The sequence below is a fragment of the Hyperoodon ampullatus genome (assembly GCF_949752795.1).
Source record: "Hyperoodon ampullatus genome assembly, chromosome: 17".
NCBI classification, from domain to species: domain Eukaryota; kingdom Metazoa; phylum Chordata; class Mammalia; order Artiodactyla; family Ziphiidae; genus Hyperoodon; species Hyperoodon ampullatus.
In genome coordinates, this window is record NC_136930.1 from 45,049,829 (window position 1) to 45,076,454 (window position 26,626).

The following is a 26,626-nucleotide window of genomic DNA, read 5'->3' on the forward strand; positions in this document are numbered from 1 at the left end:
GAAAAAATATTAACTGTTGAAAAGTTTATATTATTTCTTTAACTCATCCTTATTTATGAAGTAATTAATGCAAGGATATATAAGGAAAAATGGACAGAAAATGCAAGAAACGGGACATAGAGAAGAAAAGAGAAATTCCCACCCAGACAGAAAATAATGAAGTTAAAAAGCTTGAAGGGGAAATACTGAGGCAGCCATTTCTTGAAGTAGATTAGCAGATTTTCTGTACACTAACTTTGATTGGTGTCATCATCATTTTCATGTTCTGAATCTTCATTATCAATACCCAGTTCCAAGAGTTCTCGTGTCCTTTAAAAAGACAAGTGAGTCATTTTACATGAAGTATTTTGTGCTGTATGAACAGGAGCAATGGTGATGCAAAAAATACTGAAAAGGTTAGTTTAGTATCTAACCAATTTCCAACACTGGGATAAAGTTTCAGACTCTGGGAATGGGAGCTTATCAGCCAAATGTACTACAACTACAAAATAGGTTCAACAGAAGCAAAAGGCTAATCACACCAAGAAATAGTGAGTGCTTACACAAACTCTAATAGAAAACATGATAAAACGATCAGGACAAACTACCTCAGGCATAAAGCTTAACTGGATTCTTAGGTTTCATGTTTTAAGTGAGAAGTAGCTATGGAGAGCGGCTGGATGGACTCAAGCCCACCTGCCCACACGAAATGTTCCTGTTTGCAATATTCTCCTTACTCCAAAAATCAGACAATGTACTAATGGAGACCACAGCAAGTATTTCTTAAAACAATCTCATGGCAAGGTATGGCTACCTTTTGCGTTCCAGCTGAGGTGTATCCAATGTTGTCTGCTGATTCATTGCTTTAATCCAATATATAAGGGCTTGAAAAACATATGCCACATGCTTCAATGAGCAAACATCCAAAACTGGAAGAACGTCAGAATGCTCATCATTATGAGACCGCATTAAAGACAGAGCATAATTTAGGAAGTCGCCTCGAGCAGACATCATTCCTTGACGGGCACTAAGCAACGTGGCACGTCTATAGGAGTAAAAAGAAATGAAGATGTTTACAAAAAGAACACAAATGTGAAATTTACCACTGTTATAAATATGCAAAATTAGGAACTGAGACTATCCATAAATAAAAACTCATTACGCCTGGGCTCTGCCTTAGAAATATAACCACTGTATATTATTTACAGTACTGTATACATTTATAAAGAAATTCCAGTGTCCTCTGGATTGGCAGAAGGTACTCCTTCCCCAGAGACAATGGTTCTCAAACTTCAGTGTCCACCAAAATCACCTGGAGGGCTTGTGAAAACAGGTTGTTGGACCCACCTCTATAGTTTCAGTAAGAATGGGTTAGGGTAGGACCCAAAATTTATATTTCTAACAAGCTCTTAGGTGATCTTGATCCTGCTATTCTGGGAACCACACTGTGAGAACCTAAAAGTGTGCCTAAAATGACACCAAAGGCACAAGCAACAAAAGAAAATAAAGAGCACTGGACTTTACCCAAATTAAAAAACCTATGTCCTTCAAAGAACACCTTCAAGAAAATGAAAAGACAATCCACAGAATGGGGCATAATTTCTGCAAATCCTGTATCTGAACGGAACTTGTATCCAGACTATATAAAGAACTCATAAAATTCAATAATAAAAACAGAGGCCAATTAAAATGTATAAAACATCTAAATAGACATTTCTCCAAAGATACACAAATGGCCAATAAGCACATGAAAAGATGCTCATTACCATCAGCCATTACAGAAATGTAAATCAAAACCACAATGAGAAACCACTTCATACCCACTAGGATGGCTATAATCCAAAAGACATATAATAACAGGTGTTGGCAAGGATGTGGAGAAATTAGAAACTTTATACTCTGCTATTGGGAATGTAAAATGGTGCAGTCACACTGGAAAACAGTCTGGCAGTTCCTCAAAAGGTTAAAGAGAGTTACCATATGATCCAGCAATTCCACAACTAGATATATACCCAAGATAATTGAAAACACATTATCTACACAAAAAAACTGTACACAATCTGTTCATAGCAGCATTATTCATAATAGTCAAATGGTGTAAACAACCCAAATGTCCATCAACTTATGAATGGAAAAACAAAATGTAACATGGAATACTAGGAAATAATGTATTGATACATGCTAAACATGGATGAACCTTAAAACCATTATGCTAGGTAAAAGAAACCACATATTGTATGATTCCATTATATGAAATGTCCAGAATAGGCAAATCTATAGAGACAGAGAGTACATCAGTGGTTGCTTAGGATTAGAAAGTAGGGGAAAACGGGAGGTGACTGCTAATAGGTATGGGGCTTCTTGTGGAAACGAATAAAATACTCTAATATTAATTGTGATGATGGTTGTACAGCATACTCAAAACTATGGAACTGTATACTTTAAACGGGTGAACTGTATGGTATATGAACTACATCTCAATAAAGCTATTGTATTAGAGTGAGAGTGGGAGCAAGAGAGAAAAGGGACCCCTATCTCCAATGAAAACCTCTTATCAGAAATCTGTGTTCTTTGGCGTAGTGACTAGCCTAATGAAGACAAGGCTTGTGTCTACTGGTGGAGCAGGCTTCCTAGGACAGGAAAGCTGCTGCCTCTCAAGTCTTTCTCTCTACTCCAGGTCTCTTTGCCAAGCATTCAATTTTGCACACTAAACATTTCCACTAAATCCTCTCCCAGTTCTCAGCATGTTCAAAAGCAGGTATGTCCACTCTACTCCTCTAGATCTTTCTTTTAATTTTCGTATTAGTTATTCAGAATCTAAATTCACAAGATGTAAATTCTGCCTCCTCCCTGCTCCATCCCCCAACACGGCCCTAAGTTCTGTTTGTATGATTTCAGTGCGCTCTCCTCACTGGCCTTCACTGCCCTACTTCGGTAATGATTACTTCTCTTGTAGACTCCAACCATAGTCTTGTTAAATTTCCTAAGCAGTCTCCTAGACCCTTGTCTTTCCTCCATTTATGGTCCAACCAAAGTAGCAAGGTTGTTTAGCCTGAGCCAAAGCTAGAACCAAATTCTAGGACTTCGACTTCAGGGATGGGACATTTTCACTAGACAGCACTGCCACTAATCTAGTTTCAATGTTTGGGCTAATTTCTAGTCCTGAAAAAGGTCATTTTATAACTGAATAGAAAGAACACAATAAATACATAAACAAATATACTTTAATTATGATTCAACAGGCTGGAGGAGATAGAAAAAGAAAATTGATTTTAGAAACCAAAGAGCAGCTTAGGTAATTACACAGACTTTCTCCTTCCCAAGTACAAAGTATATTCATATTTAATCATGGTCAAAGTAAGTCTTTCTATGAATATATGCCTTTTAAGGGGGGGACGCCTGGGGAATGAGACAAGGCTGTAGACCAACTACTTCAAAAATGAGAAGAATTTAGTATCAACATGAGTGAATTTTTAAAAAATAGCTTAGATTATAACTTATTTTGCTTCAACTACACAACAATGTAAAAGAAGTAATGCAAGGCACGTATTTCCTCCTTTACAACAGAGTGAGGTCTTATGTAATAGCAATCAAAAAGCTCTAAACTTCTAGGCTATAAGGGTTCTGTCTAAACATACAAGCATAAACAAAGAATTTCATACCGTCTGCCTTCAAGCGTTCGTAAACTAGCCTCTTCTCGTGCAGTCATCCTTTCTCTGCGAGCTGAGTTCTGAGAAGCATGAAGAGGATGATTGGGATGTCCCGGATCACCAGCAGATGCTAATGCAGAACCATAACGTAATTGAGCTTCAGTAGAATCCATAATACTGACCATCCAGTTCCAAGTGGGAATAAGCTTTTCTTCTACATAGTTCTATAAAGACCAAACTAAAACAGTTAAAACTATCCAGATAAAGTTAAGTTCGATAGAGTAGTATGATATAGACATTTAAGTACTTGTAACATTAATTCCCATTATACTGGAATTCTCATAACAGACAGCCAAAAAATATATTTGAATGAGTAACTTTGCAGTGGTTTCATACCTGTAAATTTACTGCATCTTGGTAAGTCAGTTTCACAGCTGCTGGAATCTGAGAGTATACTAGGTGATTATACTTAGGAATAAGCCCCATCAAATCCGAGATTTGTCTGATGACAATGCTATAAGCCCTGGCTAAACTGCTTGCAGATGTTAAGTAGCTGCTGGCATTGCTAGCTTCCAAAGCAGCTGCTGCAGCTGCAGCACTCGTGCTGATGGTACCACTTCGGCGTAAGTTGGAAGGATCAATATAAATCAAACCTGCTGAACTTGCTATAAGGGAAAAAAAAAAAGGACAACCACAATAAGCTAATGTTAGTTGCTAATTGTGTTTCACTAACACTGTATATATTTAAATAAACTAAAAGATCAATTACATTAGTAAATGTGGTAAATGAGCATTTTCTTAAACCACACTAATTTTAGGGAAGGGAATTTTGTATTTGAACTCAGCAAAACAATGAAGAACTATTCTGAAATTATTTAATTTGTTCTCTAGAGGAACATGCATAATTTTTAAACCTTAGGAACACCAAGTTTACAGACTTGCCTGCTGGTGTGGATGTGCTAGAAGGGGCTGTGCTAGCTGCCCGCTGGTGTTGGGTGTTGCGGACAGCCCACTGCATGGAACGGGGAGCTTGGGCAGCACCGTTGGCATGGGAGCTATTCGTGGTTCTCTCCAATGGCTCATCAAGCATAAAGGTCTCCTGTTCTATGTCGTCACTCTGACTACTGCTGCTATCAGAATCACTTGAGTCATTTGATTGCGAATCATCTTCAGAAAAGAAGGCAGGAACACTGCTCGCACCTAAGTTTTTAATTTTTAAAATCAAAGTCATTGTGAGTTTGTTGATATCTAAAATTACAGTGTACCCCCTCATTCAGGAAAATATACGTATTAAACAGAATGCCAGACTGTATCCAATAGTCCACAAAACCCATCATTGAAATAGTTTAACTAGAACTCTTAAATGAACCTTAGAAATAATCCACTATTTAAAAACCAGAAAAGCAAAAAAAAAAAAAAAAGTCATTGAAATAATAATCTTCTTCACTAATATCTATGGAGAAATGGATGAAGTTAATAAAAGGGTTAGCTACCCCTGTGCATATTATACTGAGCACAGTTTAACCAATTCTACACACATAGCCTTAGTATAAGCAAGAAAGTTGCTAAGAGAAGGTAACATACCTGCTTCTGAGCCAGCAGTTGCTGCAGTGACAACACTTCTACGCCCACTAGCATTATCTTGGTTGCTATGGTTACTTTCACTGTCACTTTCTGTTTCAGCTGCTGCTAACAAGTCCAGCTCCATGTCACTCCCTAGCAAATATATTTAAATAATAAGAAAAGGTACAAACTCACTGGATCAAGTCAGGCTGATAAGCTAGAATATCGTACGTAAGGGGGCGCAGAGAGAAGTGATAACTACTAGAGTATGCACGACTGCCCGCTTAGCAGAAGAATGACTAGGTAAATTATGGTACTGTAGACACAGATTCAAAATCTGGCCTGCATAGCCTTAGGTAAAAAATGTTAGGCAGGAGGACTCCAGCCAGTGGACAGAGCTCTGGTAGCTCCACTGCTCCATTTTCATCTGTTTTACATATTGGGATTCCAAGAGGGGAAGGTTGAACATGTGTATCCTTTGTACTTCACATACACGTCAAAACATATTAAGTTATACATTTTCAACATGTGCAGTTTATTGTATGTCAATTATATACCTCAATAAAGCTGATCCCCAAAAGTCCATCCTATGGCTACTAATAAGAATGGTTATGATGACTACGTAGCAAAAAGGCCAAAGTCAAAAAACAAAGTAAAAGAAATTTACACATACAATATCTAAAAGACATGCTTGGGAATGGGGCAGTACAGGGGAGGACTGAAAGTAAAAATACAAACTTAGCATCTGGGTGGGATTATGGGTTATTTGTTTTCCTTTTCTCTGATTTTCAAATGTTACGTGGTTATGATTATTTTAATTTCTAAAAGCCTTTTAAGAAGAAAGTGCAAACCAAAAGGTAAAAAGGAAAGAGGATAAATTATTTTCTACATGTAAATATATAAAAGTATACATATTTATGTTTACATATATATATAGCTACCTCCTCAAATTCTGACATACTACAGAATCCCCTGGCAGAAATATGATGAACATTTCACTACACATCCAATACACTTTTCTCTCTATTAATCTCTTAAAAGCACCCGACTTCCTCATACTGAATGATTTCTCAAATAACCTGCATACCGTCTTCGTCGTGCTCGTCGTGTTGTCCCTCTGCCTCAGCGTTTTCTTCCCCATGTTCTTCCTGTTCATCATGATGATCCTCTTCTCCAGCCACACCCTCCACCACCTCAACCTAAATCCAGATCTTATTTGTAGACAATCAAAGTACATAATAAACCCACTTCTCTACCAGTACTCCTCCACAGCATTTAGTAAACGAAAATACAAAGATCCCTAACTGTAGGGAATTGTAACACTAAGCAGTTTTCAAATTTTTCAGTTGCTAGTGATAATTTGGTACCAAAAATTATGCCCACATATCCCAAAGTTTATGATTACCGTCCACACACAGAACCTTAAAACTAGAACTATAAAAATTATATTGGGAGTATATGTTTTTTTAAACTTCTGCAATTATAAAATTTATATAATAAATATGCAGTACCCTGTCTACCTTCGAATACATTGCACAAAACTACTAAAACCTCTTTTAACATTGAGAATATCTTTTCTATGAACCCTTAAGTAGAACAAAACAAGTTTATGTTTCTAATTTTTTATTATCCAGTAAATCAAGGGTTACTAACATATTCTAAGATGTATAACCACAAATGAGAACACATAACAAAAGTCTAAAAGGTGGAAGCATATACATGTAAGCTATTATTACTAGTAGTAGTTTATTAGCTATTAATAAACTTCTTGTGACTACTTTCCCCTTCCCTCCCAAATAAAAGCCTCTCATCTACCACAATTAAAACAATTAAAACCACCTCTTCCACATCTGCCGAAACAATATCGTCCTGTTCTTCATCTCTGCCCCGAACAGGCTGTGACTGGCTGATGCGCCTCTGCTGTGGATTCCGGATGATGTACGACGACTGAGATTGACTGGAGCTGTAAGGAATCAGGTTATGAGCACACTGCTGCCACACCTCTGATATACAGCTCAGACGTTTATGCTTCTCAGTGTTACTCAACGTGATTCACTTGCTAGGATGCCATTTTAAATCTGACCTAAAATTTCTTGGAAACCGACAATAACTAATCTACGGTATATCAGATAATATGAACCCCAAAGAAATCATTTTACCAGAGATTTAACTTATATATCTCAGAATTATTTTTACTTTTTAGTAAGTCATTTCAAATCTGTGTTAATGCACATACTTTTATGAGTCCTTCCCACTGAAGTGTTTCTACGGAGGAAATTTTTCCTTTTCCACTGCTAAACCTTTCAACTTCCAAAGGCTCTGATAGCATTCATCCACTAACGAAAGTGTGCTTATTACAAGTGACCTACTCTTTTTAAAAGACTTGACTGACATGACCTACTTTGCATCAGCTTATTAACCACTGACTTGCTGCTGAGTACTGAGAAAAAAATAAGTTCAAAAGTATGATTTTAAAATAGAATCGTAACAAAAGATGATTGCTGGCAAAAGTTTCACTTTCTTAAAAATGTGACTTGGAAACAGCCAAGTATGGACCGATGCCTCCGTTATAAAAGAGGAGAACCAGAAAATGCAGTTTAACATGCAGGTCAGAGATCAGAAGACAGTTGTTTAATAACCCTGTGACCTAACTATTATACTTTATTTACAGATTAAGAAACACAGTCTAAAAGAGATGAAAGGACCTTTAAGTGTTTACACTGATAGTGTTCTTTCCTCACCTCAGTGGCTCTGAGAAATGAAAATCAAACCAGTTACATGTGAAAAGTCAACTTAGACACTCTGCTTTCAAATAAACAGAAATTTGCTGTTTAATACTAGAAATTTAAGTAACTGGTAATTCAGAGACAGTGGACTGAAGAGGCTAAAAGAAAATCTGAAGAGATAACACATGGTAACTGGTCTTAATTCGGTGATCATTTATAAAGTATAAATATATCAAATCACTGTGTTATATGCCCAAAACTAATATATATATTAATATTTTTGAAAAAAGGAAAATATAAATAGATAAGGATATTTCCAAGCACTAAGATTTCAACATTTTCAATATTAAAAAATAAAAGTCAACATTACGTCAAGCCACAGTCAATGAGTATTTCTTCTTTAAGAAAACATCCTGGAACAAACATCCACAAGACCAATAGTATTCTCAAAGTAGTTACTTTAAGAAGTTATGAACTTAGTAGGTAGGATACTGCCAATACACAGAACATATTATAACTCCCCATTTAGAAATGAGCTTCAGTTTTCTTCACACCATGATTTAATTCTTCCCCACTTCCTGGCACAATGAAGCACCACAGTCCTGAAATCCAGTCTAACAGAAGTTGTTAAAATACTTTCAAGTTTTGGGGACTCCTATTTCCAGTAGTTTGCCAGATTGTGCAGAGAAATCCCTCTTGCTACGGAACACCTAAAATACTAAATAAAATATTTAAACAAAAACAAAGCACAACCATTTGCACCGGAGGTATCTGCTGATGTCTCTTAGGCTAGAGTTTCAGGAGCCATAGATTTCACAGGAAAAGGTCTGGGGTCTAAGCAAAATAGAAGTTACGTCATAGAAATGCCCTCTTTTGTCCCCCTCTCACATACATAAAGCCAAATATAAATCAAGAAAGAGCAACAGGTTTCAAGAGATTTACCTACATCAGCCATGGCTAGACGGGGACAAGAAAAAGTCTCTTCAGAGAACTTCTGATTACAAGGCGGCACCCGTGAGAGTTTAGGACTGCAATTTTTGCTATGAAGTAGGGTGGGCTTCGGTGTTGGTTAATCCAATGCATCAACACTATCAGTAAGCACAAAGCAGCGATTTCTCTCTCTACTCTGCCATCTAATATACAGGGATATAGGAAAAAGGAAAATATCTATCTAGAATTACCTCCAAATATCTCTAAATTTTAATAGTTGTGTGACGTTGAGCAAATTATCTAACTGTTCTGAGCCTCAGTTTCCTCACTTCTAAAATTAGGATGATAGTGGGTATCTATTAGTTATTGGGAAAATTAAAAACAGATTTTAGATTAAATACATATATGATGCTTAAGAAAGTTCCTCAAGTTCATACTAAAATTTCAGTAACCGCTGTTATTATGAGACATGGTTCTCTTTTTCTTTTTTTTTTTTAAGTTTTCATCTATTTATTAAAACAAGATGTGTCTAGGAGTTTAAAATACACTGGGCACCATTATCCTTTGTGAGTAATGCAGAGAGCCATTTAAAACAAAATCAACCTCACCATATTTTGTAACACTGGTCTATTAAGAGTGAATCCCTACCCAAATTCCTAGACTGTAAACAATGGTAGAACACATTAGGGATCATACATAGTAGACAAAACCCTTAAATTGTCTTATTTGGTTTATACAATAAATGCATATTTAAGCAAAACTGAATTCCTTATTAAGCAAACATTTTTTTTTTTTTTGCAGTACGCGGGCCTCTCACTGTTGTGGCCTCTCCCGTTGCGGAGCACAGGCTCCGGACGTGCAGGTTAGCGGCCATGGCTCACGGACCCAGCCACTCTGCGGCACGTGGGATCTTCCCGGACCGGGGCACGAACCCGTGTCCCCTGCATTGGCAGGCGGACTCTCAACCACTGCGCCACCAGGGAAGCCCTAAGCAAACATTTTTGCATAAGTTACCTTCTCTTTATCTTTCTGTGCCTTTATCTTCCGCTTGACTTTCAGCAATTCTGCCTGGATAGCTTTATCCTCTGGTGCTATCTGCTGAGCTTTCTTAAGATCAGCCAATGCTTGATCATATTTCTTTTAGTCCTTTCCATCCTTGGGCTCTACGGTACAGTGTTTTGGTATTTGCTGGATCTATTTCAAGGACCTCCAAACAACTGTCGACTGCTCCCTGCCAATCGGACATCTTCAGTTTGCAAGCCCCGATATTCAGCACACAGCTCAAAGCGACAGGCTGCAGCTTTGCTCTACCTGTGTTCTCAGTAGCAGCCTTCGAGCCTTCCACATACCTTAAAACTTTTGTGTATTTTTTAATGGCCATCTCCCAGTTCTGGGATTTGAAAAAAGTATTTCCAATGTTTTTTAAGTCTTCCATTATTAATAAAATTTTATCTACGTCTTTTAAATCTATGTCTGCATCCTCGAGGAAGTCTGGATGACTGTCACCAGATCCATCCTTTGGAAATATTCCCCAATCATCCCCTCCCTTCAGTTCTCCACATTCTGCAATAACGCACCATTTGGCAGGTAGAGTAGAAACAGATTAATTAATAAGGACAGAAGAGTTTTAAAGAGGTGGAGGGAAGCAACATAAAAGCTATTCAACTCAAGACTTTACACTCAATGGAGTGATATACACCAGTGGTCCCTAACCCCTCGGCCGAACACCACTCCTGGTCCACGTGGCCTTTTAGGAACCGGGCCCGAACAGCAGGAGGGGGGCAGGGAGTAAGCAAAGCTTCATCTGGGGCTCCCCACTGCTCGAATTACCGCCTGAACCATCCCCCCCAACCCCCACTACCAGTCTGTAGAAAAACTGTCTTCCACGAAACCGGTGCCTGGTGCCAGAAAGGTTGGGGACCGCTGATATACACCATCTACCATCCAAGATATGGGAAATCCCAGAGACTGGTCAAGTGTGTACTTTTTAAATACATTCTTGGAACAGTGGTCAAAATACACCCTTATGAGGAGTGATTGTACTTTATTACAATGAAGGACTTCTATATTATAGAAAACATTAGCACTATTATCTCTCGATTATCATGAGACCTTCTGGGAAGACATCAGAGATCGGCCAAAGAACCAACCAAGAAGAATGAAGAGGAAAGTTTAAGAGTGCACAGTATTTTAATAAAATGACTAAGAAGCAGGGCAAGCTGACAAAAAATCTTGAAAACAGTAGGAACAGGCTATGGGCATTGTTTATAGATGAGACGATCCCAAAATCTGTTCAACAGATAGAAATTTTTATGTTCTAGAACAAAACCAAGGGAAGGGTACAAAGAATTCACAAGGTGATACCACATAAGTAATTGGGGGGCTCCTCACAGGGGATCAGGGTCAGAAGCATCCCATGGAACACACAGAGATTCTGCTGGCAGAACCATTGCATAATGAGATGTGTTTGGCAAGTGTGAAAACATATAGCTTGATTTATTACAGTTTTCAGCAAATCCTGGAAGTATATCAGTGACAAGGCTACCACTGGAGAACTTTTATAGACAAACCTGGACTTTAGATTCCAGGGTGACCTAGGAGACCAGACAATAAAGGCAAAGTTGGGATACATACTGGGATATGGAGGAATAATGAGAATAATGAGAGAGAGCAGACACTCAACAACAACACAGATGAAAACCAAAGAACAAGTCTTGGGAAATGGCCCAAATACTAAAGAAGGGCTTTATTAACACACAGTTGTTTTCCAGAAAAAAGGAATAAGGGTCTTCAGCTCCAACAGATCCTTATTAAACCACTAGTAACACATGCACACAGTAACAAAATCAGACTTGAGAAAACCAAATAAAATAAACAAATATTTGCGAAAGATCTCTAAAACCTTGCAACTCAGAAGTGTGGCCCCTAAAGCAGAAGTATTGGCACTGTCCTACCTGAAAGTTCCTAAGAAATACAGAATCTCAGGCCCCACAGACCTCCAGAATCAGCCTCTGCATTTTAATAAGATACCCAAGTGATTTGCATGCATATTAAAATTTGAGAAGCACTGTGATAAAAGGCACCAGAACATTTTAGTTTCTAAACATTCTGACTCAGCAAACTTAGAGCCTAGTTAGAGAAACTATCAAACAAACGGAAAAATGAGATTTAAGAATAAGTAATCTTATAACTAGAAACATTTTTATTATTGAATTGTTTTAGCCTTATCCTATATAATATGGTTGTAGAGAATATTTTTAAATGCCACCATTCTGGTTGTTATTTAGATTATATAATAACAAGCTGCCCCCTAACCCAAGGCTTTGGACACAGAGAAAGTTAACAAGGCTTTTCATTCTTCCACTTGGCCTTATAGCAGGCTATATTTAAAGGTAAGAAAAACCAGAAAGTAATGAAGTACAGAAGTCTAAAGTAACCTTTCTTACCAGATTACTTTATTGGCATAATAAAAATAGTGCTTTTCCAAACAAACAAACAAAAACCCCACAACTATAGATCTATTACTTTAGATGTGTAGACACACGTAGTTTTTAAAGTGCTTTTCACATGTTCGAAACTAAGTAAAATCTTTACCATTTGTAACACAAATGATCCTGTACAGGACCTGAGTGCTTATGCAAAGGTTTTAGTAACATTTGTGACATTTCCAGAAAGAATTAATCAGAATCTGTTACCAGACAGAAATTTACCTGCTAGACTGATCAGATGATGGTCGTGGTGGCAGTGGTTCCACTGAAAATAATTCCTCGCTGCCTTGCATGGCATCTATGCTGGTACTTGCCAGAGTAAAAGGTGCAGTTGGACGAGCAATACCCATTCTGACAGGAACAATCAGTGATTCTGCTACATTGCACAATTCTTCTACTGCGTAAGGTAACAGTGCTTGGAATACACGCTTACATTTTCCAATTGGTTGTGGAATAAAGTTGCTAGAGCAAAAAGGGAAATACAGGAATCTTCTGAATCCTTTCATATACAAAATTTTATCACTATCACAAAAAAATGTGAGCAAAATTACATAGAAGCCAAAATAAAAAAGAATGCCTTACTTTTTCTTTTTAGATGAAGCCATTTCCACACTAAGAATGACAAAAACTCTTGCAACTGATCGCAAAAACCTCATTGTCACAGCGATAGCTTCTTCTCTACGTCCCGGTGTGTATTTGTTTTGGAGTTCTTTCACTAGTGTACCTAGTAGAGTATCTAAAAGCTTTAAAAATAGTAATCCACTCTATTAATGCTGAGACATCTCGTAAGATGTTTAGACATTCATAAAGGAAAAAGTTCTAACACTTTTCGATATTAACATTTCATAATAAAAACATCAAAATATATTTAACCAAAACAATTACAATGTCAGTGATTAATTTATGCCACATGCCCACCACCACTACGCTTGACCTCCAGTGGTTCTCAAATGTCTGATTTCTTGTTTTTTAGTCTCAAACTCCTATGAATATCAATTACTATTTAGCAGAACAATACCTAATATATCAAATCAGAGAAAGAATATATTTCACTCAGTACAGGGTACTTGCCAAAACATCAGAGTAGACTCAAATATTTGTATTAATATATTCATAATCCCAACCCTCTCACTTAACCATTATTACTTTTAGTCGCATTTCTACACATGGTGTATCATAAAGTTACTAATTACAGAGAACACCCAATTCCACGTTGTTTTCCCTGTTGTTTTTTAAATGTTACTTAAAATAACCTCTGTTTTTAAATCACTGCATTACATTTCAGTAAGTGGTTGACTTGAGTCAATAGTCCTCTATTATTGGGTCCATAAAAGTATTTCTGTTTTTCAATTTTGCATTATTCTGTGACACAATCTTTTTCTTTCTCATATTGTAGATTATTTCTTTATGAAAACTTCTGAGGGCAATGTTAGTTTTATGGCTCTTGACACTGACAAGTTGTTTTCCAAAGGAGTACCAAATGCAATGCCACCTCATCAGTGTCCAAGTCTCATCAGCACTGGGTTTTATAGTTTATATTCTTTTCTAATTTCACAGCAAAAAGAGATATTTTTTAAAAATTCGCACTGAGTTACTATTAATCTTGAACACTGCTTCATACATTTTTATACTGTTGTATTTTTAATACACTCTAGGATTTTTATTTAGAATGAAAGAAGGAGCTTTCATTGATTGATCTAAAATGAGAAATTTAAATCACCCCCAAAATTCCATTCCCCTTAATGTACTATTTAATTAGAGCTTACTGGTACTTGGGAGCTTGGATTAGTAAAATTATGGGAAACTATGTAAAAAACATCCTTTTCATGTGCTTGTAAATAACTATTCAAAGGACTTACCAAAATATCTGCTGTACACTTGACTATAAGGCAGTGAGTGAAACAGTCCAACCGAATTGTGCCACTTTGCTGATTGAGGTATACTTGCTCTTCTGGCAAAAGATGGCCTATCCTGCTGCTGGCACTGAGACTTGAGGGGAAAGAAAGAATGCACTGTAATCGCCTACACTAATGTGGGAAATAAATAACTCTAAAAAAATTTTAATGAATACATACGGATCTTTATTCTCCTGTGACCCAAACATAATCATAGATTTCAAAGCATTCCAGTCCTGTAGAACACGCTCCAAGGCAAGCTGGGCAAATCTTGGGGGTTCTAAATCATGATCAGGCATATCTGAATCTAAAAAGAAAAAGAAAAGAAATAGTGGGTAAGGCAGAAATAAACATACCGCTTTTCCTATATGTCATAACTGTCAAATTAACTCACCTTCAGGATTGGCTGTTTTTCGGTTACGATCCTCCCTGATTCGAGGAGGCCTGTACTGGCAATGCTCTACTGTCTGCCTCGCAACTGTCTGCACTAAAAAGAGTAAGAGGTGCTCTCCCCTGCAAAACAGCACATTGTTATGAGGAGGGGGAGAGGCTACTTACCTATGCCGTGCTTTTGCAACTCAATTTATGTCCTAAAAATCCCACTACTTGCCTGCTATTTGGCAGAGTGACCAAATTAGTAGCAGTGAGCAGGCGATAAAGTAGATCAAGCCGAGCAGATTTCTGTCCAGCAATTAGAGTTTTACATTTACACTTCTCCCAGCAATCACAATAGGCTGTTGGTGATGTCCGTTTGAGTCTAGAAAGAATTCATACACAAGTACAAAAACAGAAATTTTTTTTAAAATACAAAGGTCTATATTGAAATTACAGAGGCGTAACTCATTAAAACTCAACAGAACCCTTGTTAACTTTTAAACGCAAAGTGTAACTGTTAATGCAACAAATAGGATTACTTTAGTGGTGTAAAGTCTGTAAAGCAACACATGAGAAGAGGTATCTTAACTGTCTTGTCAAACACCACTGTAGCATCTAGCACAGTGAGTACACCTAGTAAGCATTCAGTAAGTAAGGTGATTCTCACTTTCAGATATTTAAAACAAGGAAGACAAACTTATTAGCCAAAATTCAAGATGGCGGAGGAGTATGACATGGAGATCACCTTCCTCCCCACAAATACATCAGAAATACATCTACATGTGGAACAACTCCTACAGAACACCTACTGAACGCTGGCAGAAGACCTCAGACCTCCCAAAAGGCAAGAAACTCCCCATGTACCTGGGTACAGCAAAAGAGAAAAGGAAAAACAGAGACAAAAGAACAGGGACGGGACCTGCACCAGTGGAAGGGAGCTGTGAAGGAGGAAAAGTTTCCACACACTAGGAAGCCCCTTCACGGGCAGAGTCAGGGGGTGGCGGAGGGGGTAAGCTTCAGAGCCATGGAGGAGAGCGCAGCAACAGGGGTGCGGAGGGCAAAGCGGAGAGATTCCCGCACAGAGGATTGGTGGCAACCAGCACTCACCAGTCTGAGAGGCTTGAAAAAAGGAAAAAATCTGTAAAAAATAAAAACACATGGAGGCTAAACAATACACCACTTAATAACCAAGAGATCACTGAAGAAATCAAAGAGGAAATCAAAAAATACCTAGAAAAAACTGACAGTGAAAACACAACGACCCAAAACCTATGGGATGCAGCAAAAGCAGTTCCAAGAGGGAAGCTTATAGCAATACAACCCTACCTCAAGAAACAAGAAACATCTCAAATAAACAACCTAACCTTACACCTAAAGCAATTAGAGAAAGAAGAACAACAACAAAAAAAAAACCCCAAAGTTAGCAGAAGGAAAGAAATCATCAGATCAGAAATAAATGAAGGAAACAATAGCAAAGATCAATAAAACTAAAAGCTGATCCTTTGAGAAGATAAAATTGATAAACCGTTAGCCAGACTCATCACGAAAAAACAGGAGAAGACTCAAATCAACAGAATGAGAAATGAAAAAGGAGAAGTAACAACTGACACTGCAGAAATACAAAGGATCGTGAGAGACTACTACAAGCAACTATATGCCAATAAAATGGACAACCTCGAAGAAACGGACATATTCTTAGAAAAGCACAACCTTCCGAGACTGAACTAGGAAGAAATAGAAAATATGAACAGACCAATCACTAGCACTGAAATTGAGACTGTGATTAAAAATCTTCCAACAAACAAAAGTCCAGGACCAGATGGCTTCACAAGCGAATTCTACCAAACATTTAGAGAAGAGCTAACACCAATGCTTCTCAAAATCTTCCAAAATACAGCAGAGGGAGGAATACTACCCAACTCATTCTATGAGGCCACCATCACCCTAATAACCAAAACCAGACAAAGATGTCACAAAGAAAGAAAACTACAGGCCAATATCACCGATGAACATAGATGCAAATATCCTCAACAAAATACTAGCAAAAAGAATCCATTAAAAGGATCATATACCATGATCAAGTGGGGTTTATCCCACGAATGCAAGGATTCTTCATTATATGCAAACCAATCAATGTGATAAAACATATTAACAAATTGAAGAATAAAAACCATACGATCATCTCAATAGATGCAGAAAAAGCTTTCGACAAAACTCAACACTCATTTATGATAAAACCCACCCAGAAACTAGGCATAGAGGGAACTTACCTCAACATAATAAAGGCCATATACGACAAACCCACAGCCAACGTTGTTCTCAATGGTGAAAAACTGAAACCGTATCCTCTAAGATCACGAACAAGACAAGGTTGTCCACTCTCACCACTATTATTCAACACAGTTCTGGAAGTTTTAGCCACAGCAATCAGAGAAGAAAAAGAAATAAAAGGAATCCAAATCGGAAAAGAAGAAGTAAAATTGTCACTGCAGACGACATGATACTATACAGAGAGAATCCTAAAGGTGCTATCAGAAAACTACTAGAGCTGATCAATGAATCTGGTAAAGTAGCAGGATAAAAAATTAATGCACAGAAATCTCTTGCATTCCTTTACACTAATGATGAAAAATCTGAAAGAGAAATTAACACTCCCATTTACCACTGCAACAGAAAGAATAAAATACCTAGGAATAAGGCTACCTAAGGAGACAAAAAACCTGTATGCAGAAAACTACTAAGACACTGATGAAAGAAATTAAAGGTAATACAAACAGATGGAGAGATATACCGTGTTCTTGGATTGGAAGAATCAACACTGTGAAAATGACTATACTACCCAAAGCAATCTGCAGATTCAATGCAATCCCTATCAAACTACCAATGGCATTTTTCACAGAACTAGAACAAAAAATTTCACAATTTGTATGGAAACACAAAAGACCCCGTATATACAGCCAATGCAATCTTGAGAAAGAAAAACGGAGCTGGGTCTGGAGCCTGTGCTCCTCAACAAGAGAGGCCGCGACAGTGAGAGGCCCGCGCACCGCAATGAAGAGTGGCCCCCGCTTACCACAACTAGAGAAAGCCCTCGCACAGACACGAAGACCCAACACAGCCAAAAATAAATAAATTTATAAAAAAAAAAAAAGAGAGAAAAACGGAGCTGGAGGAATCAGGCTCCTGGACTTCAGACTATACTACAAAGCTACAGTAATCAAGACAGTATGGTACTGGCACAAAAACAGAAATATAGATCAATGGAACAGGATCTAAAGCCCAGAGATAAACCCACACACATATGGTCACCTTATTTTTGATAAAGGAGACAAGAATATACAATGGAGAAAAGACAGCCTCTTCAATAAGTGGTGCTGGGAAAACTGGACAGCTACATGTAAAAGAATGAAATTAGAACACTCCCTAACACCATACACAAAAGTAAACTCAAAATGGATTAAAGACCTAAATGTCAGGCCAAGACACAATAAAACTCTTAGAGGAAAACATAGGCAGAACACTCTATGACATAAATCACAGCAAGATCCTTTTTGACCCACCTCCTGGAGAAATGGAAATAAAAACAAAAATAAACAAATGGGACCTAATGAAACTTCAAAGCTTTTGCACAGCAAAGGAAACCATAAACAAGACCAAAAGACAACCCTCAGAATGGGAGAAAATATTTGCAAACGAAGCAACTGACAAAGGATTAATCTCCAAAACTTACAAGCAGCTCATGCAGCTCAATATCAAAAAAACAAACAACCCAATCCAAAAATGGGCAGAAGACCTAAATAGACATTTCTCCAAACAAGATATACAGATTGCCAACAAACACATGAAAGGTTGCTCAACATCACTAATCATCAGAGAAATGCAAGTCAAAACTACAATGAGGTATCACCTCACACCAGTCAGAATGGCCATCATCAGAACATCTACAAACAATAACTGCTGGAGACGGTGTGGAGAAAAAGGGAACCCTCTTACACTGCTGGTGGGAATGTAAACTGATTCAGCCACTATGGAGAACAGTATGGAGGTTCCTTACAAAACTAAAAATAGAACTACCATATGACCCAGCAATCCCACTACTGGGCATATACCCTGAGAAAATTCAAATTAATTAATTAAATTAATTAATTCAAAACGAGTCATGTACCACAATGTTCACTGCTGCTCTATTTACAATAGCCAAGACATGGAAGCAACCTAAGTGTCCATCATCGGATGAATGGATAAAGAAGATGTGGCACATATATACAATGGAATATTACTCAGCCAGAAAAAGAAGTGAAGTTGAGTTGTTTGTAGTAAGGTGGATGGACCTAGAGTCTGTCATACAGAGTGAAGTAAGGCAGAAAGAGAAAAACAAATACCGTATGCTAACACATATATATGGAATCTAAAGGAAAAAAAAAAGGTTCTGAAGAACCTAGGGGCAGGACAGGAATAAAGACACAGACGTAGAGAACAGACTTGAGGACACGGGGAGGGGGAAGGGTAAGCTGGGACGAAGTGAGAGAGTGGCATGGACATATATACACTACCACATGTAAAATAGATAGCTAGTGGGAAGCAGCCGCATAGCACAGGGAGATCAGCTCAGTGCTCTGTGACCACCTAGAGGGGTGGGATAGGGAGGGTGGGAGGGAGACGCAAGAGGGAGGAGATATGGGGATATATGTATATGTATAGGTGATTCACTTCGTTATAAAGCAGAAACTAACACACCATTGTAAAGCAATTATACTCCAATAAAGATGTTAAAAAGAAAATAAATACAGCACAATAGATGATTTTTACAAACCAATTCTCTATTAACTATTTTTACATCTACACACCTGTGGCACAGCTATAGCTGATGTCCCTACTGGGATTCTGAGGCACTGCAAATGTTAGTGCTGGGGTAATTTTATTGCTTCTTAGGTCTGTGAAAACTAAGAAACTAGCTGTAACAACTCTATTGCTGGATGAAGGTTATTACATTTAGTTTAAGAAGTAAACAAGGCACGGGCTTCCCTGGTGGCGCAGTGGTTGAGAGTCCACCTGCCGATGCAGGGGACAAGGGTTCGTGCCCTGGTCCGGGAAGATCCCACATGCCACGGAGCGGCTAGGCCTGTGAGCCATGGCCGCTGAGCCTGAGCGTCCGGAGCCTGTGCTCCGCAACGGGAGAGGCCACAACAGTGAGAGGCCCGCATGCCACAAAAAAACAAAAACAAAAACAACACCAAGGCACAGGCCAAACCATGATTCCTTTAATGCCTTCAGCGATTTCCTGCTAATACACCCTACTACAGGGGACCTGAGACTTTCGCTGGAGAACACAGACAAAAACATTCTGTATATATGTTTCTTAAAAGACTGATTCTAGTCACAATGTATGATCACATATTTCTTGCATATTAGGCTAGTTTTATGTAAAGAGCAGTACTTACAACTAGCAAACAAACATTGCAAAGTACTCTTTAAATCAAAAACTACGTTTTAATACATACATTGGCTTAACGTGGGCAACCTGAGAAAATCTCATGCTTTCTGAATTATGAAACAAAGCATGACTCAGTACAGATTATTTTAATATGGGAATATGAATCTAAGTAGTTTACAATATTAAAGAAAACTAAAATCACACTCACTTGCAATCATGACCTTTATGACAAACCCTTGCACATTCTGTACAACAACAGAGGGACTCCAGCAAGCCACACGTACGACACTCAAAAATATCCTAAAATTAAAAGGATATACTTTTTAGAAGAATGATATGTATATCTCATCACAATAATTATTTCTGGTATTTTCTAAAACAATTCAATCAACAACAGCAGAGCAGAATTAACGTGCTCTGGGAAACAGTCACAGATGGGTACACAAATGGGAATCAAATATTACCAGAAGGGCAAAAATAATCTGTATCATCCAAAAAAAGGCATAACAGTTATAAAATCTAAATCAAGAGCTGTGAATCAGATTATACTACCCAGCGAAGATTTCTAATTTTTATGATAGCCCGTAACTGGTGTTAACAGTCAACTCCTTTGCCTCATTTATTTAGGAATTAAATACAAATTAATTTTCTTTGGAGAATTTTATAACTCAGGAGTAAAAGGAAATACCAGACTTGCAATTCCAAAGCTAAGAACTATAACTCTAGTGATGGTCAAAGGGAAGAAAAGAAAACCTAGATAGCATAAATATAGGGAAATATAAAATAACTTACCTGGTTAATGTGCTCCGCTCCAGTCCATGTAAAACTGCAGGTATCATTACAACATAAGACGTATAAAGGAGAGTCATCAGGGTTGGTACCTGAAGGGCAAACCATGCCCATGAATACATCTTCCTCTTTTTCACTTGAGGACACTTCAGCTAAAAAGATTAAAAACATAACAGTTCATACATCAAGAGAAGACCTACAGCCATCTCCTCCTTTCCTCAAATGGAAAAGCTCTAACATTTACACAGTATAAGTAAGAAACTACTATATATTAATAAAATAAATGGAGATACAAAGTCAACAATGCAAGGAAATCCAGTCAATTCTGGTGCAAAGTAAAGCAAAGCGTAATTATATCATAACCACATATGAGGACAATACAAATACACCAAACATCAGCCTTCTGAGTCGTTAGCTCTATGTCATGCAGTTAAGATTCAAGTTCTAGCTGTACTTAACAAACTATAGACAATCACATAATTTATTCATAGCCAGTATTTTTTAAAAGATAACTCCTAAATCTTTTAAAGGCTGGATGGCAGGAACTGATATTCCTTAATGCTTTCTGTTAGGCAGTTAATCCAAGTCAGAAAGAACAGTAAGACTTCTGGCCTGTTCTTTCCATAAAGTTTTATCACTAACACGAATTAACACGTGGACAGGTTCTAAGAGCAATCCATCTTTACTTTCAAAAGATTAATCATTACACAATCCATTATGGAATTGTTTTTTAAGTTAAGGAAATTTATACCAGCTGCTTTTTGATGGAAAGTTAGAAGGTACAATACACTTGAAAAAAGTATAAGCATATGAATTTCATACACATAAGCAAAAGAATTATCTTGATAGTTTCTAATCAGTATCATTTCCATATATAGAAATTAGGTTTGAATAATTATAGAAGAGAATCTATTCAAATTGAAAAATAAGCAACCCTTTTAGAATTTGAAATAAATTACCTTTTGCAATTTTCTGGGCTGTTTCTAAAATGGTAATTGCAGCAGGATAAGCTCGGCCACTTACAGCTGACATAAATGGGGTCATACCTCTCGCATCCCTAAAATGAGAAAAATTGTATATAAAAATATTATCAATTATTTTCCTTCCTGATTATGAAAGAAACATATGTTCATGATGAAACAAAAAACAGTTTTGTCTTAGTAAATAATGTCTCACCATTTAAAGAAAACCATCGGTGGTATTTTCTGGCTTCATATTACCTCACTTAAGAAAGCCACTTCGCGGAACCTTTGTCTCTCTAAACCATGCTCTCCTTTCTTGGCTTTAGTGACACTAAAGAATAGACCAGCAAGGGCTCTGGAATAAACTAATACTTTCTAGACGTGAGCATAGTAACAGGCTCTATCTCAAGCAATTGTGAGGAAGATTATATGAATTATTACTTAAAAGGTTTCAGCACAGTGCCTAGCAAAAAACAAGTATTCAGTAAGTGTTAGCTGTTATTATTACGAATTTCCCCTTTAAAATGTACTTAAACATTCTTCACTGAATTTCTATTTCCTCCTAGACCCCTCGCATTTCCCAGAAGTCAGTCCTCAGCCATTTGTGCCTCTCTCTCTCTTCCGCCATAGCAACTACCACTTCTCTCACAATAATACGGTTGTAACACCTACACTTGTTTACTTGATAAGCCTACTTGGGATTTCCCAGTGGTATCTTACATTCAACGTGACTAAAACTCAAATCATCTTTCTCCACAAACCTGCCCTCTACCTGACTTATCTATGTCACCCAACAGTATCACTGTCCCAAGTAACTTCAGACAAAAATTTTGGTTCTTCACAAAGTATTCCTTCTAAAGCAATTTTTAAACTTCTGCATCTCATGTCTCTTTTCCATTTTCAACAACTCAATAGTTCAGTTTATTACAACACACATATTAAAGGCTATGACAGACATATAAAACACAGCCTTGACTCTGGTTTCTACTCTTGCCTATTTTCATCTCTTTTATACCACCATCTCATTACTATTCTTATAATCCCACTTTGATACTATTACAATCTAACAAAGGCCATTATTGAGAGGATTCAAGCCCAAAGAACAGAGACCAAAGTAGTGATTTTAACCTATTCTTTTCAGATCCACTGGCTGTTGTTCTCTTCTAATCCTCCACTCTGAATTGGATGAATTACTGTTTCTCATAATATTCATACTTCTCCATGTTGTTGTTCCCTCTTCTCCCTATTTCTCATGGTTCTACTCAAACTTCATTTTCATGAAGCTGCTTACTGTAGATTAAACACATTTCTCCCTTCTGTTTACTCCAAAACACAGTTATGTGTCCCTTTAGCCAGATTCAACGAAGAAAAAATCTCAAATAAATAAAATCAGAATTGAAAGAGAAGTTACAACCAACATCAAACAAATACAAAGAATCATAAGAGATTTACTACGAACAATTACAAACCAATAAAATGGACAACTTAGAAGAAATGGATAAACTCCTAGAAACATACAATCTCTCAAGACTGAATCAGAAAGAAACAGAAAATATGAGCAGAATGATTACCAGTAATAAAATTGAATCAGTAATTTAAAAACTCCCAACAAACAAAGGTCCATGACCAGACAGCTTCAGAGGTGAATTCTACCAAACATTTAAGGGGTTAGCACCTATCCTTCTCAAACCATTCCCCAAAAAATTAAGAGGAAGAAATGCTTCCAAACTCATCCTACAAGGCCAGCATCACCTTGATACCAAAACCAAAGACATCACAAAACATTTTAATTAATCAGTCAATCACAGGCCAATATCACTGATGAACACAGATGCAAAAATCCTCAACAAAATATCAGCAAACCAAATTCAGCAATATATTGAAAGGATGATATACCATGATGAAGCAGGGGATTTATCCCAGGATGCAAGTATGGTTGAATATCCACAAATCAATCAACATGATACACCACATTAACAAACTGAAAAATAAAATTGTATCATCACCTCAATAGAAGCAGAGAAGGATTCTGACAGAATTCAACATCCACCTATGATAGAAACTCTCCAGAAAGTGGGTACAGAGGGAACATACCTCAACATAATAAATGCCATATATTGGCAGGCCCACAGTTAACATAATAAAAGGTGAAAAGTTGAAAGCATTTCCTCTAAGATCAGGAACAAGAAAAGGATGCCCACTCTCACCACTTTCATTCAACAAAGTATTTTAAGGCCTAGTCACAGCAACTAGATAAGAAAAAGAACAAAAAGGCATCCAAGCTGGAAAGACAGAAGTAGAATTATCACTGTTTGTAGATGACATATACTACATATAGAAAACCCTAAAGATGCCACCCAAAAGCAATTAGAACAAACAAATGAATTGAGTAAAGTTGCAGGAAACAAAATTAATATGCAGAAATCTACTGCATTTGTATACACTAAAAACAAACTATCAGAAAGAGAAATTAAGAAAACAATCCCATTTACAGTTGCATCAAAAATAACAAACTACCTAGGAATACATCTAATCATGGAGGTAGAAGACCTGTACTTGGAATATGTGGAATACTGTAAGACACTGATGAAAGAAATTGAAGATGACCAGAAATGGAAAAATAAACCTTGCTCATGGATTGGAAGAATCAGTATTACTGAAATGACCATACTACTTAAAGCAATCTACAGATTTAATACAATCCCTATCAAAATACACATGACAATTTTCTCAGAACTAGAACAAATAATCATCAAATTTATATGGAACCATGAAAGAACCCAAAACAGCAAAAGCAATCCTGAGGGAAAAAACCCCAAAGCTGGAGGCATCATGTTCCCTGATTTCAAACAGTACTACAAACCTATATTAATCAAATGGTATGGTACTGGCATAAAAAAAGACACAGAGATCAATGGAACAGAAGAGAGGGCCCAGAAATGAACCCACACTTGCAAAAATAAAAAACTCAAAACACCTTCTTGTACTAAATAGGGAAGGTGACATAAGGGTCAAGACTGGGAGTCCCCGTTCTGTAATAAAGACACATACCAGGGCTGGAATTCCAGCTATGCCACTCACTAGTTTTGTGAGCCTGGGCAAGTTAACTAACCCTTGACAAAGGAGGCAAGAATATACAATGGGGAAAAAGACAATCTCTTCAATAAATAGTGTTGACAAAATTGGACAGCTAACTGCAAAGGTATCAAACTGGACTACTTTCTCACACCATATAAAAAAATAAATTCGAAATGGATTAGGGACTTAAGTGTACGACCTGAACCCATAAACCTCCTACAAGAGAACACGGGCAGCGTGCGCTCTGACACTGGTCTTCTAGGGACTTAAGTGTACGACCTGAACCCATAAAACTCCTACAAGAGAACACGGGCAGCGTGCGCTCTGACACTGGTCTTCTAGGGACTTAACTGTACGACCTGAACCCATAAACCTCCTACAAGAGAACACGGGCAGCGTGCGCTCTGACACTGGTCTTCTAGGGACTTAAGTGTACGACCTGAACCCATAAAACTCCTACAAGAGAACACGGGCAGCGTGCGCTCTGACACTGGTCTTCTAGGGACTTAACTGTACGACCTGAACCCATAAACCTCCTACAAGAGAACACGGGCAGCGTGCGCTCTGACACTGGTCTTCTAGGGACTTAAATGTACGACCTGAACCCATAAACCTCCTACAAGAGAACACGGGCAGCGTGCGCTCTGACACTGGTCTTCTAGGGACTTAAGTGTACGACCTGACCCCATAAACCTCCTACAAGAGAACACGGGCAGCGTGCGCTCTGACACTGGTCTTCTAGGGACTTAAATGTACGACCTGAACCCATAAACCTCCTACAAGAGAACACGGGCAGCGTGCGCTCTGACACTGATCTTCGTTGTATTGTGTTTGGATCTGCCCCTCCAGGCAAGGAAAACAAAAGCAAAATCAAACAAACAGGACTACATCAAACTAAAAAGTTCTTGAGGAAACCACCAACAAAATGAAAAGCCCACCTACTGAACGGGAGAAGATATTTGCCCATGATATATCCAATAAGGGATTAATAACCAAAATAGACAAAGAACTCATACAACTCAACATCAAACAACCCCAATCTGATTAAAAACTGGGCAGGAGACCTGAACAGACATTTTTCCAAAGAAGACATACGACAGACAGATGGCCAACAGACACGTGAATAGTTCAACATCACTAGTCATCAGGGAAATGCAAATCAAAACCACAGTAAGATACTACCTCACATCAGTCAGAACGGCTATTATCAAAAAAGACAACAAATAACAAGTGTTGGCGAGGATGTGGAGAAAAGGGAGGCCTCTTGCAGAAACAGACTCATAGATGCAGAGAACAAACTAGTGGTTGCCAGAGGGCAGGAGGTTAGAATGAGTGAAATAGGTGAGGGAGATTAAGAGGTACAAACTTCCAGTTATAAAATAAATAAGTCATGAGGACAGCATAAGGAATATAATCAATAATATTGTAATAACTTTGTATGGTGATAGATGGTAACTACACTTATCGTGGTGGTCATTTTGTAATGTAAAAAAATATCAAATCAGTATGTTGTACACCTGAAACTAACATAGTAAGTCAATTATACTTCAATAAAAAAAAGAAGAAAAAACCCTTTTCTTACTGAGTCATCTCCACGGTAAATAATTTCCAGATACATCACTTAGGAAATTGTGTTAGCAACTCTAGGAAATTCTCCTGTATCTGTAGTATAAAAAAGCAAAAAGGGCCAGTTTGATCATCTCTATACTTATCACCTAAAAGTCAGGCAAAAGAACACTGCCTCTCCTAGTAACATC

The 26,626-nt window shown here is 37.6% G+C and overlaps 1 protein-coding gene and 1 pseudogene across 3 annotated transcripts in view; both read right to left on the reverse strand.

The window, feature by feature from the left end:
* Positions 1–26,626, reverse strand: part of UBR5 (ubiquitin protein ligase E3 component n-recognin 5) — a gene marked incomplete at its 5' end in the record, with an annotated part of 139,291 nt that overhangs the window by 23,114 nt on the left and 89,551 nt on the right. For both annotated transcript variants that reach the window (XM_079722198.1, XM_079722197.1), the window contains 17 exons: positions 236–309; positions 794–1,024; positions 3,642–3,853; positions 4,026–4,294; positions 4,572–4,829; positions 5,214–5,345; positions 6,280–6,391; positions 7,032–7,155; positions 12,559–12,798; positions 12,919–13,079; positions 14,196–14,325; positions 14,412–14,538; positions 14,626–14,744; positions 14,842–14,988; positions 20,249–20,340; positions 20,833–20,981; positions 21,789–21,886. In XM_079722198.1, coding sequence (XP_079578324.1) covers positions 236–309; positions 794–1,024; positions 3,642–3,853; positions 4,026–4,294; positions 4,572–4,829; positions 5,214–5,345; positions 6,280–6,391; positions 7,032–7,155; positions 12,559–12,798; positions 12,919–13,079; positions 14,196–14,325; positions 14,412–14,538; positions 14,626–14,744; positions 14,842–14,988; positions 20,249–20,340; positions 20,833–20,981; positions 21,789–21,886 — 2,675 coding nt within the window. The remainder of the gene's footprint in view (positions 1–235; positions 310–793; positions 1,025–3,641; positions 3,854–4,025; positions 4,295–4,571; positions 4,830–5,213; positions 5,346–6,279; positions 6,392–7,031; positions 7,156–12,558; positions 12,799–12,918; positions 13,080–14,195; positions 14,326–14,411; positions 14,539–14,625; positions 14,745–14,841; positions 14,989–20,248; positions 20,341–20,832; positions 20,982–21,788; positions 21,887–26,626) is intronic.
* LOC307065630 (peptidyl-prolyl cis-trans isomerase D-like) lies at positions 8,949–10,439 on the reverse strand (annotated as a pseudogene). The gene has a single exon. The product of its transcript is annotated as a peptidyl-prolyl cis-trans isomerase D-like (transcript).